The sequence below is a fragment of the Gasterosteus aculeatus genome, chromosome 12 (assembly GCF_964276395.1).
Source record: "Gasterosteus aculeatus chromosome 12, fGasAcu3.hap1.1, whole genome shotgun sequence".
Classification (NCBI taxonomy): domain Eukaryota; kingdom Metazoa; phylum Chordata; class Actinopteri; order Perciformes; family Gasterosteidae; genus Gasterosteus; species Gasterosteus aculeatus.
Window position 1 is genome coordinate 16693061 of NC_135700.1, and position 13096 is coordinate 16706156.

At 39.6% G+C, this 13096-nt stretch overlaps 1 protein-coding gene across 4 annotated transcripts; it reads left to right on the top strand.

Moving 5' to 3' along the window:
• Positions 1 to 7200: 7200 nt before the first annotated feature.
• Positions 7201 to 12009, top strand: isl2b (ISL LIM homeobox 2b). 4 transcript variants are annotated; one of them, XM_040169055.2, is made up of 6 exons: positions 7201 to 7380; positions 7817 to 8006; positions 8372 to 8634; positions 9656 to 9951; positions 10817 to 10984; positions 11272 to 12009. In XM_040169055.2, the coding sequence occupies exons 1-6, from the start codon at positions 7323 to 7325 to the stop codon at positions 11386 to 11388; spliced, it is 1092 nt and encodes a 363-aa protein (XP_040024989.1). In that variant the 5' UTR covers positions 7201 to 7322; the 3' UTR covers positions 11389 to 12009. The 4 variants fall into 4 exon arrangements, with proteins under 4 accessions (XP_040024989.1, XP_040024992.1, XP_040024997.1 ...); XM_040169058.2 differs by having other exon boundaries at positions 9656 to 9939; XM_040169063.2 differs by having other exon boundaries at positions 7213 to 7380; positions 7817 to 8001.
• The last annotated feature ends 1087 nt before the right edge of the window (positions 12010 to 13096 follow it).

Genomic DNA, 13096 nt, shown 5'->3' on the forward strand with positions numbered 1-13096 from the left:
TACATCCATGAACTAATTTGTGGGTGTTCATAACCGCATGTTAAAGATTCTTGCTTTGTTTGTGCTTTTCCAAAGAAAAGAAAAAAGCCTGAATAATTTGTCTTGTTGCTCCTGCACATCTTATAAGCATCAGAAGAAGATGAAGACGTGAGGCTGGTCATGTGATAAACATGAAGACACAACTGAGCCAATCCTCTGGGAGATGGAACACCACATCACTGTGCTCCAAAGAACTGGATAAAATAATCTACATAACATAAAAATTAATTCAGCAATCCAATGTGATAGTAGGTTATGCATGAGTTGCTACACGGTGGGTAAATTAGCAAACATTTTTCTGTAAAAAGCCCAACTCTTCAGGGAAATTGCTGCACAGATTAAAAAAAGTCTAAATGTTATCAAAGTCACATACATGCACATTCAACGTCCCGCTTCTGCAACAGATGCGTAAACATCTTGACCACACATTTACAGCAACGAGATGTGAGTGCATACTGCACCCCAAACAAAAATGAATTATCATTAAAACCTACACAGCAATCTTTATTCCAAGTGTGAACAAATCATTCTTGACTTGAATGAAATAGTTGAAATGAAATGTTTCTTATTCCTGTCATGAGTTTTGATTGGTCTTGAAAATACTAATGCAGCATTCAAATTACAACATATACAACATAAGAACGTATGAAAAAAACTGGGCTAAAGAACTGAGTTTACTGTCAGTTTTGTGTGATCTGATTTAAATCACTGGTTCCTAATGAAGCTGGATGTTGCTCCTGAGATTCTAAATAAGTTGTAATAAAAAAATAATGTATCAAGAGCAAAATGTACTGTTTTAAAAATGTAAATGTAGCATTTACTATATCTTAATATTATTGTCACCTAAAGCTATACAAAAAAGAAAATACAACCTTGAGTTACATAAAACAACTTTTGTACATTTTTGTACGAGTATTCTTCCTCAAATCCTTAATAGCCTTCATGTTGCTTATCGGTTTACAACAAAACCACCTTATATTTAGTCTCTGGCAGCATGGCAGACACTTACATCAGCTCCCCTGAATCCGGTCGCCTTCGGCTCGGTCTGACTCAGTAGGCTCGGCTAAATCACAATCAAGGTCCCGGGCCAGAACTCGGGGTGTCTGCCAGGGCTTGCTGGGGCCTTGCAACATTTCCATTTGATCCCCAGGGAGTCGCACATCAATTGCTCTCAGCTAAATGCACTCACATATGAATATTTCAGCACAATTTAATGTTTCAGCTACAGCCCCAAAGGAGCAGAGCATCAATTTGTGAACACAGTTCTCTTGGAGTTAAAAGCCGGGCCGGATAATACAGTATGAAAGGCGCTGTCAATCTAGAGGGCCTTCTTTCTTTTTTGCACTTGAGAGAAAAAAACGCACGCCCCCTTTGCCTCTGCACACGGGCAGCTCTTCAAAGTTTCCTCGGCAAAGTGGCCGAGCGACGAGGTGGCGGGCAGCTTTTGGTTCACCAGAGTCACCGCTCGATTTGCCGAGCTCAGACGCTTTTCCCAGAGCTCTGGTTGTCTGCCATTTGGTCTCCACATGCTCACGCACATTCATGCACACACAGCTGGTGGAGGGAGTGGGTCAGGGAGTCGTGCACCTGCTGTTCTGTTAATAAAATACCCCAAAGTTATGCTGAGACCTCTCCCTTCACACAGCAAAGCTTCCCTCAGGTGTGAGAACACGAGTGCTTTACAAAAGAGGCAGATTGTGACACTGGTGAATTAATCCGCTGGTCAATAAGCAGAACAGTGAGACGCACATGGCACAAGAATAAATAAAGAATCCTCTAAGTTGGAACCAGACAATGATTAACAAATGACTAATCAGTCCAAAGGTTTCAGATTTTGGTAAGGTGACCTGTAATTCTGATAATAAAAATGAAATAAGGATTCACTTTTGAATAACTTAATTAAATATAATACACTGCTCATGAACAGAAATTAAATAACATTTATGTTTCACCAACTGTTAAATTATATAAAATGATGGGTAGAGATTTGTGATCTGTGATTTAGGGTTGTACAGAATAAATGAAATGAAATAAAGCTGAACATCAGGAAGAAGCAGCATCAAATCATAACAACTAGATTAGATTGCATCACAATATAAAATGTTAACTTTGACACAAAAATGCAGTTATTTTTGCTTCATACAGTTTGAAAGAGTCACAGCTAAGTCTGTAATAATGCAACTGACTAATATGGATCTATTGATAGCAAAAAATTATACTTTTTTTGTGTCTATTTGCTTTGGATGGATTGAAGCATTAAAAGACCAACAGTTAGTGGGATTGCGTTGTTTTGACTGATGCACACAGAGATGCTTCGTCCCTCATTAAAGTGACGCAGCCTCTTGTTAAAGCCGCTCATCAGCAATAACATTGCAGCTCTGCGCTGATGAGAGCAGACGATAATAAAATACAAGACGTGTATTTGTAAAATAAAACAGGCGGCTGACAGTTACACTGACGAGATAATAACAATGCAGAACTGACCTGAGGCACCAATAAAAAATTAATACTAATTATCATGTGAATACTGCATTAACTCTGAAGAATTATGAATTATAAATCTGCAACATGGTTCCCCTCCCAGACCGGCCTCGCTTGCATGATGTGATTTTTCTTTTTCTTTCTCTCAGGAATTTTTTAGGTCTCTGTTACACAATAAATAACTATGCATGCAAACATACCATCACTGATAAATAAAAACAATTGATTGTAAAATATGCAATGTACTAAAACTAATACATAACATTTTATACAAAATAATACAGGGAGATATGTGTTTGTCATATGGTATAACTTGACTGAGGGCTTATATTATTTTCCCTTTTGGCTGACTGTCTCAAAGCACTTAAAGCGAACTCACTATTGGTTCTGGTAAATCATTTAGAGCTTTAGAACAGCCATTAATTAAAATGTAAGGAGTTTTGAGTTTCAAAAACGTTACGTTAATAAAGTGAATAATCAAATCGACAAATCGATTGAAATCTGTTCAAAATAAAGTATTTAAACACTATTATATTGCAGGGTAATACAGTCATGTGCACTGTGGTTTTAACATTGTTTTAAATGACGCTAATGTGAGCAGGTCCGAAGACCCCTGATGTAAAGTCGGATGATTGCAGTTGATGAAAGAGTAAACTGTGAGTAAGTGCGCAAAATCCTGACTGATATCATCTCCATGAATAATAACATTTATGAAGCTATGTCCCCATTTCTTATTGACTGTAAGTGCCAAAATTCATGTGTTTTTTCTTTGTGATTTTGTCAGTTTGATTCAGTTGTTAGAAAATTGTTTATGATTTATAGTCCTATTGCACGTAATTATTGTAATTTATCTGCATTTAGACAGAATCATGTTATGTAAGAAAATAAATGGTCTACATTACAATACGTTAATATACTGTAAAATGAATTATAAAAAAATGATAAAATATACAATTGTTAGACAGAGTCCATTGAATGACTTACAGGAAGCTACATAAGCTATTGGATCTCATGGCACAACTATCTCTCTCACTCACACCCAGTCTCACACACACACACACACACACACACACACGCTGATCAGTATCTCCTAATTACTTTCAAACCATTAAGTTAATTAATTTTTTTCATGCGTGTACATTTCCATATATTATACAAATTTACAAAAAAACAATTTCAATCAGGTACATAAATCAGCTGCAACCAGAAATTATTTGTAAAAAATAGCAACAGCAAAAATCTATGGCACACATTGTAAAGCCATACAAGGTTCAGAATAGAATTGGATTTCACCAAATAATTATGTGAAGGAACCACTTTCCTGTCCAATAGCAGAAAAGTCACAGACAAACATAAAGCAATTGGCAATACTTCAACTGAATGCAGGCCGGGGAGGTCGCAGTGATCGGCATGTAGAACTACCTATTGGTATGACAATAAAGGCAAAGTGCCAAAGAACCAAAGAAAGAGACAACAAGTCACTCCTAAAAGTTCAATAATGCAGCCCAGGAGAGCCCCCCTGAATTCCAAAGAAGAACATTTTGCTCTTGCCAAAGTTTAAGTGGATAATTTCAGTCGCACATATATATTTCATGAGGTCAATGGGCCTCATCAAAATGTGATTAGAGATTCTTTGGGGAGGCCTTTATGCCTGAGTGACAGCTAGGAAGGCTGGATGGGTTTGATCTACCATTCATTAACAGGTCTCAAACAATAAGGCTGCATGTGACATTTCCTGTCACTGTGTGATGATACGATAAGAAACCCTCGTAAACCTAAACCCTCGACCTGCGGCGTTATCGAAACCTTGAGTGGACATAATCATTTACTCTGTATTCAGTATTTGATCCGTCTGTGTGGGCGATGCATTGTGGGAAGTTATGTATACAATACAGCGCGCATAAATTAGCCAAAGCATCGGGATAGAATCTTTGCCAAATGGTCTGAATGATTAACTGCACCAATGAATGCTTCTCCAACATTAATCAGGCTGAGTTTATTATACATTGATATGAGTTATCATAAAATCGTAAAAGTTGCAAAGAAAGAGAAGAAGAGCAAATAGCTGGATTGTGTCCAATGGGTATCAGTTTGATTGCTGTGCCTTTCCTTCGTCCTCTTTACATTTTCAGAGTTTACTTACTATACTTACTACACTGACGATACTTACTGCATGTCTGAAATAGCAGCCTCATATGCAGCTTGGCAGACACACAGGGGATACTCTGAGGAACACTATACTTGCAGTACAAATAAAAGTGATGCAAGCAAGTCGGTCCCATTGAATTAACAACATACTGAACCTTGTATAACAAAACAAAGTAAAGCCTACCAATAAAGATCAATTTGAGCTGTATTAAAATACCTAATATTTAATCGAATGCACCCTAATTGAATTTAAATACCATTAGATGTTCAAGCGGACAGTTCTATTGAACAATCAGAGGATGAAGTCACTTGTTCAATTTTTTTTTTGGAAAATGCATTAGGACATGCAAACACAAAAGTTAAAGCTTCAAAACCGAATATGCATAATACATGAGATTTATGCTTGCTCAATCCCTTTGTGAGTTACAGAGATTTACTAAATTACATATTAAGCAGATTAATTGGCCAACAACATTCCAAACTTTCTTTTGTAAACTCATGATATACAGCAACCATTTTCAACCATATTTTCTCATCAAGCACAGTTTTTGGAGAAGTTAAGCTTATCTAAAATCTGTTTAAGTCCTGTGTGTTGTGCCGTTTTGGAAAGAATCATGTTGCGCTACTTCTGGACTGGAAATCAAAGCACTTCATACCATGTTATAGTTGACCTCTGAGAACATGTCGGCCCATTTATCACAAGTGAACTCACCACCTTCATGTGAGTGTGTTGAAGCTCAGGTAGCGGCTCTTGTTTGTGCGCTCTGGTCAGCTGAGTCGCTTTCATTTGGAAATGATGGATTATTCTCCACATCAAACTGTGACCCTGTAAGCAACGCGCAGACAGAAGATACAGGACTTGTAAATATCCAGGACCCTACAATAAGCATCTCTGTATTCCTGCTGTTAGTTTTAGGTCCTGTTCAAATACCGCAGGACTACAATTGCTACCAGCTATCAAGCATGACGCATTGCTTCACACAGTTAGGTGGCAGCAGCGGGGGTCAATGGGGGTCACTTTGTTATCGCTGTGCTCTGCGGACCGGTAGCTCTGGAGGACACCGGCCTTAAGAATGTTTTAGATATTCGTAAGTGTTTAGAAAATAGGGTCTTTTATGAGAATTTTGAAGGTTGTCTTTCATCGTTTGGGCAGTTTGACAGTTTAGCTTAATTCAAACAAGTTGATTGTTTTGAAATAGTTGTATCGCCTGTTTTTTATTTAAACATGTTATTTGACACCTGCAGTAGACTTTTTGTGTTTTTGATTAGCAGTCATTTAATACATCATTGGCTTTAGTGTTAGTTGGTTCTCAAAAGTTTAAAAATCAAAAATGTCACTATTATATAAAAAATAACCCGATAAGAAGACACAATCATGCTGGCAGCCCCTTTTTTTGCAATACAATTTACACATTTAAAGATAGATTTGTAACATAATTGCTTTAGGGTAATTGTACTCACCTTGTCCCCAAAACTCCTCCTAATTCATGCGATATTATCATGACCTGTGAGGCACAAAAGCAATCTTGTAGTAGTTTTAAGCACGTGAAGCATAGCTGGTATGTTGCTTTCAAAATAAGAGTCCTCATTATGACAGGAACAGTTCCCTATCAGGCATAGATTGGTGTAACTTATTTGCAACAAAAGAGGGGAGGCTGTTCACTTGGTGTATTTTATACAGATCGACATTTTATTTTTTAGTAAATATGAATTTATGTATTTTATTTGTGTATGTTAAAATCCAATTGGATATGGCAATTTAGTTCAGATCTTTCATTTTCAAGCTCAAAGATGAAATCTGATTTTAGATGTAGTTCTGCTTTTCCTCCAGTAGATGGCCTTGTTCTCGAGTAGATGAGAAACCTAGAAGAACGGAACAGAGCAGTTTATTGTAAGCAACCAGCCCTTGACTTTCATGATTTCATAAAAACAAAGTCATTTTTTTCACTTTCATTAATATCCAGGTGGTAATCTTTTTCCTCCGAATCAAGGAACATTAATGCATATCTTGGGGGCCAAATGAATATCAGTTTCCCACCATGACATTTTGGAAATTATTTAGATGTTGGAGCAAGATATGCAGTACCTCTAAAATCTCAACTTTATATGAAGTCAAAAGGTGTCCTCTGTGTATCTGGGCATGACAGCTCAACAATCAATTCATGCAATAATTCCTGTTATGGTCTAAATAACAATATTACGCTGATATTATGATTATTGTTACCGCATGTTTAACTGTGCCTATGAGATGAGGGTATACTGAGGATCGTCATGGTCACCATTTTCCAGTTGGCGCTTACGATCAAACGGGCTGCATGGTATGCATTCCCTGTCTTTGTCAGACGCAACCGTAACATTAAACTCTTCCTTCTCAGTATCTGTCAACCGTAAATACACACCGACCCTTTAGATTGACGGGGGAGATGCAGCTGGTACGATTGGCGAGTCCACTGTTGACGTCATGACGTCAGAAGAGCGGCGTGTGGGACCCTATTGCAACACCCCCCCACACACACACACCCTTCCTCCTCCCCCACCCGCCCCGTTCACCCTCCCAGTCCGAAGAGACACACGTTATCTGGGAGGCAGCCGAGGGGCCAGTCATCTCCTCACATCTTTTCTGCATCTAGCACAATCCCCTTCATCCGTCCTGTATGGTGGATATTATTTTCAGCTCTTCTTTCTTGGGTGATATGGGGGATCATTCCAAAAGTAAGTAGGCTGAAGTGCACGGTGGAGTTGTGAGTCGTAGACTGTGTTTTCGTGCCGGTGGCGTTAAGGGCTATATATATGTGTATATTATATATACATATATATAGACATATTTATAGACTCAGCAGGTCACCGACCACTTAGGTTATTTTCTTTATGCTGCAACGGGGGTAAGAAGCCTTTTTCTCTGACTCCGCTCTTTGGAGGCACTTTAAAAAACAAAGAAGTGAAACAACCTTTGTTTGAAGAATACTGAAAAAAAGTCCCCATCTGTTACATAACAGTAAGACTTGTCCGTTCTGCAAAATAGAGAAATTCTCTGCAAAACGTACTAACTTACTCACTTTTTTTTTAAACTATCAACTTCTGCAATTGTCCACGTGTTTATTTGGCCGTGTTTCAGCTTGTGCTTTCAACGGTGTTTGTCTCTTTGCAGAGAAGTCAGGATTCGCAATGTGCGTAGGATGTGGAAGTCAGATTCATGACCAGTACATACTGAGAGTCTCCCCCGACCTGGAATGGCACGCAGCCTGCCTGAAGTGTGCAGAGTGCAGCCAGTACCTGGATGAGACCTGCACTTGTTTTGTCCGGGACGGCAAAACTTATTGCAAAAGAGATTATGTAAGGTAGGAGTTTGGAAATGTTCTCTTCATGTAGGCTGGACTCAGTTTAATAGCATCCGATGTAAATGAAAGAGATTTAAATACGTTGGCGAACTAATGGTCAAAGTTCATTTAAAAAAAAAAGAAGACTAATTTGGACATAAAAAATAGAAAGCATTATAGAAAAGTATTGTTTACAATATTATATAAAAAGAAGAATACGCTATCCATAGTATTTTGTTATCCACTCAAATAAAAAATAAGTTATCGCAGTATTTCGATACTAACTCCCGAGTTGTTATCCGAATGATTTCTTCGTTGTTACTCCCTTCGCATTTCTTCGTAGATTTTTAATTCTCTGACCCCCCCCTCCCGCCCTAAATGTCCAGGCTGTTTGGAATAAAATGCGCAAAATGCAACCTGGGATTCAGCAGCAGCGATTTGGTGATGAGAGCCCGGGATAACGTGTACCACATCGAGTGTTTTCGGTGCTCGGTGTGCAGCAGGCAGCTGCTGCCGGGGGACGAGTTCTCCCTGCGGGAAGACGAGCTGCTGTGCCGGGCGGACCACAGCCTGCTGCTGGACCGGAGCGCCGCAGGAAGCCCGATCAGCCCCGGACACATCCACTCCAACAGATCGCTGCACCTGGCAGGTCGGATTATTATTATTACTATTATTATATAAATAGTATTATTTATTAATGTCATTTTAGAAGGTGTCACAATTCCTAATAACAACAGAAAATCATAAAATAAAATCCATTTAAATAAATTAAATAATAAAATGAAATAAACTGGCGCAGTTGACGACTAATTAAACACATAAAAACTGAGAAACATAAAAACTGAAAAAAAATTGATTGCTTAAGTCTAGAAAAATGGAAATGGAAATAAATCAATATCCGGTTCGTATTTTTTGTCCTTTAACGTCCACATCATTTGCTTTGTGGCTGTTCGGCTCGCTGTGTCTGTGTGCAAAGTGTCGGATAAGATGTTTCTTTAGGCTAATTTCATAATTGATCCCATTAGCTTTTACCTGCTCTGTTGCCATTATCTGAATAATCTGCTTGGCCTATTTGAGTTGCGACTGTTCCAGGGTGCTTGTGCTTGTGCGCCTGCGTGTGCTTGTGTGTGTGTGTGTGTGTGTGTGTGTGTTTGCAGAGCTGTCATCCTAAGGGCGCCTGCCAACAGAAAGAGAACAAAGCAAATGAGTGAATAATGTTCACCAACTTCCTGCTGTAAAGCGCTGCAGACCAGTCCAGAGTTTTTTCTCACTTTTATTTCTACAAATCCAACAGTTGTGTGACGTGGCCTTTAGATGTCGCAGATTAAGGCTGAGAATAGACAGCGATGCAAGACTTGAGTTTTTAATTTACAAATGTAAGGTTTAAAACAAATGTAATTACGTCCAATTTATGTTTAGGCTTTCGAAACAAACACAAATCCCATTCACGTCTAAATGGAAACATTTCGTTGTCATATCAATGCAAAATAGATTTTGATAGATTTAATTCAAATTACATTTGTTGTCCGCTCTTGAAAAACTACTAAATATTTGACTAAACATGAATCTAATATATAACACAATATAATATAAATAATTCATTCTTTCAAAGTTTGAAAGGCTTTTTTTTTACCCCCCGTTTCTGACGTCTTCCCCTCCGGGCTCAGCAGATCCGGTCTCGGTGCGGCAGGCCCCGCATCGGAACCACGTCCACAAGCAGTCGGAGAAGACGACTCGGGTCCGGACGGTGCTGAACGAGAAGCAGCTGCACACGTTGCGGACCTGCTACAACGCGAACCCGAGGCCGGACGCGCTGATGAAGGAGCAGCTGGTGGAGATGACCGGCCTCAGCCCGCGGGTGATCCGGGTGTGGTTCCAGAACAAGCGCTGCAAAGACAAGAAGAGGTCCATCTTGATGAAGCAGCTCCAGCAGCAGCACCACAGTGACAAGACTGTAAGCATCTTCGTAAGTTCGACGATTCGATTACTACCGTCATTCATTCGTCTGTTCACGTGTTTTGCTTGTTATTTTAAACCATGTGAACTCAGTTCTACAAGACGTTTTTTCTTCTTTTCGGCCAGCATTCCTCATTAGTGAATGCCAAGTGTGGTGACAGATTGATACCAGCCAATAAACACAAGTTTGTGTTTTTGTGGATGTTTGCAGCACATTTTCCTTAATGTGAATCACTGACTTCCAAACCTCAGTTCTTAGTTTACATACATAAAATGACTGCTCCACTTGGCTCCAGTGCTATTCTTTATTCAAAGTTTAGGCCAATGAATAATTAATCAATTGCTTTGGCTTCAGTTGCTTGACCTGAAAGTTAAAAATATCCTCTGCAAACAGCAAGGTTCCACATGCTGGACGCACCTCTTGCATTATGGTTCTATCTTTGATTCATCCAAAGGGGAAAGTTTTTGGTGGGGGAAGTTGTTTTTTTTTCTCCAAAGTTAGCATGTATCATAAATTGTACATGAAAACCTCACTTTTCATTTAGAGAAAAGGTATTTTTTTAAGAACATGTATATGCTACCCAGTCTCACAGCAAAATGTGTAGCTACGTTGGACCAACGTGGTATTGTCACGATTTCTTCCCAAAACCGTGACAATACTACGTTTTATTTGGCCTATTCATTTACATTGCCTTGCAACCAGGTCACTAGAAACTATAGTTTGTAGTTTACTATAGTAAACGGAAGGTCTTCTACATTCTCTGATAGAAGATTATGGGTTGGTATATCTGTCATGAGGCCTAAGTAATTTCAAAATTGACACTTTTCTCAGGACGCAGACAAATGATGCTGTGATTTTACCATCATTTTACCAGAACCTGCAGGGCCTCACGGGGACGCCTCTTGTGGCGGGGAGTCCTATTCGTCATGAAAGCTCTGTGCAAGGAAACCCAGTGGAGGTCCAGACCTACCAGCCTCCATGGAAAGCCCTCAGTGAGTTTGCCCTGCAGAGCGACCTGGACCAGCCGGCCTTCCAACAACTGGTGAGTTGAGTTGGATCTATCCATATATCTATCTATCTATCTATCTATCTATCTATCTATCTATCTATCTATCTATCTATCTATCTATCTATCTATCTATCTATCTATCTATCTATCTATCTATCTATCTATCTATCTATCTATCTATCTATCTATGTTAAGCCAATGGTGTGTCTCCATGTCAGCAAAGATAGCACAGCTGAATTATAATGATTTTAATAACGTGATTTTCAAAATAAAAGTAAAATATTTAGCATATTTTGACACGTGTGCTTCTGTCTTTTCAGGTGTCTTTTTCTGAATCGGGCTCTCTCGGAAACTCCTCGGGCAGCGACGTGACTTCTTTGTCCTCTCAGTTACCGGACACTCCCAACAGTATGGTACCCAGCCCGGTGGAGACGTGAAACTGGGCCCCTCAGACCGGACGGTCTCCCCCCCCTGTCTTGCAAGGACAAGTGCAGCATGATCCCGGTCCCCTGCATGTGACCAGTTCACCACATCGCCCCAAACTGCAAAGGAGAGTTTTCTTTTTAAATATCATTACACGGAAGGGATGGAACCAGGATAGACCCCATTGACTCCAAGATTTTTTTTTATGGAGCTTTCATTGACAAAAACTAAGCAGAACAATTCGTGCATGACTTGATATGGAGAGAGATGTACAGAAGACCTCCGGATGGATTAAACAAACCTCCCCTCAAAACAAATTTGGAACCTTTTACGTGTCGAAAAAGATGGACATTCTGCGACTTCCTTGTGATATTGTGTCTTGTTTCGTCAACATGAGCCTTTTTTTGATACATTTTATTGCGTTGTCGAGTCCCGTTGACTCCGTGTCTAAAGGTCAGAGCATGATAATCTGCTAATTATTTGTGTTGTAAAATACTTTATCTTAAGGGCAGGTTGTTTGAGCTTCTTGACCAAAAAGTAAATTATTGTTATATTATTTATTGTTAGGTAAGCAATTCGTAAAGGGATCATTAACTGATAAAAAAAACAATAAAAAAAACAAGCTGAATACATAACATGTCTTGATGATCAATATTTGTGCAAGTGCTGTTTTGTAAAAAACTTGATTACTTTTGCATTTGCAAGCCAATATTGTAGGCCAGTAATTTAATTTATTTGAAAATTCAATGAATTTAGCAAGAACTCTCCATTTTTCATTGGAAACGTAAGACATAATTACATTTTGTTGCTCTTATAGGGACAATTTTAAGCGGTAACAGACCGTTACTCCTCATAACATCAAGTCATTTCAAATTTAAGAAAAACGTGCAACCAATACAAATCTTATTCAGTCGTGGTGGCCGATTTGAGGATTCAATTCGAGGCATTTAAAAACAAACAAACAAACAAGTGAAACACACAATCATTCCAGTTGCACTGAAAATGTTGCTTGACCGGTTCGTTGAAGCGGTCCGGCCACAATTGAAGCCCGCGGGCCGCGTTGTCCTATCTGTCCTATCCACCTTCATCTGTGCCGGTTTCTCCTCCGGTTGCGTAGCAGGACGCGGACAGTGTACATTAACCATCTCGGGGGCAAAAAGAAAGAAAAAACTACCCTGCAGTAAATTGCTCACAGTCCGGTTTGTCTGGTTGAGTCACAAGCTGGTCTAGACAGCGCGGAGGGATCTCCGACCCCTTATCTAGTCCTGGCATCACCTGCAAGCGATACACTGACTGAAGCCACAACAAACTAACTAAACACCCCCTCCACACACACACACACACACACACACACACACACACACACACACACACACACACACACACACACACACACACACACACACACACACACACACACACACACACACACACACTCGCCCAAAGGGGAGCAGAGAGACGCCTGTAAAGGGTCACTTCTCCCCCTTGGTTTATTTTCTTTCAGTGGATCGCGTTGTGCCGAGATGACAGCTCGCGCTGAATGAGCCGAGACGTGGACGCTTTTGTTTTAATTGAGCGGGAGACGCACGTTGTTTGATTCATTTCGTTGGACTTGAGAGGTGATCAGAGGTGACTTTCGTTGTCTTCGATGCAGTTTTGCGGGTTTTCTTTTTTTTGGATAAAAAGTAAGAATACGGAAAAGATGTGTTTGATGTCAAGAAA

Excerpts from the sequence above, each read along its gene's own strand:
- isl2b (XM_040169055.2), top strand. The coding sequence starts at position 7,323 with ATGGTGGATATTATTTTCAGCTCTTCTTTCTTGGGTGATATGGGGGAT. Across the intron at positions 8,007-8,371 it reads TGCAAAAGAGATTATGTAAG|GCTGTTTGGAATAAAATGCG; the intron begins GTAGGAGTTTGG and ends CTAAATGTCCAG. Across the intron at positions 10,985-11,271 it reads AGCCGGCCTTCCAACAACTG|GTGTCTTTTTCTGAATCGGG; the intron begins GTGAGTTGAGTT and ends CTGTCTTTTCAG.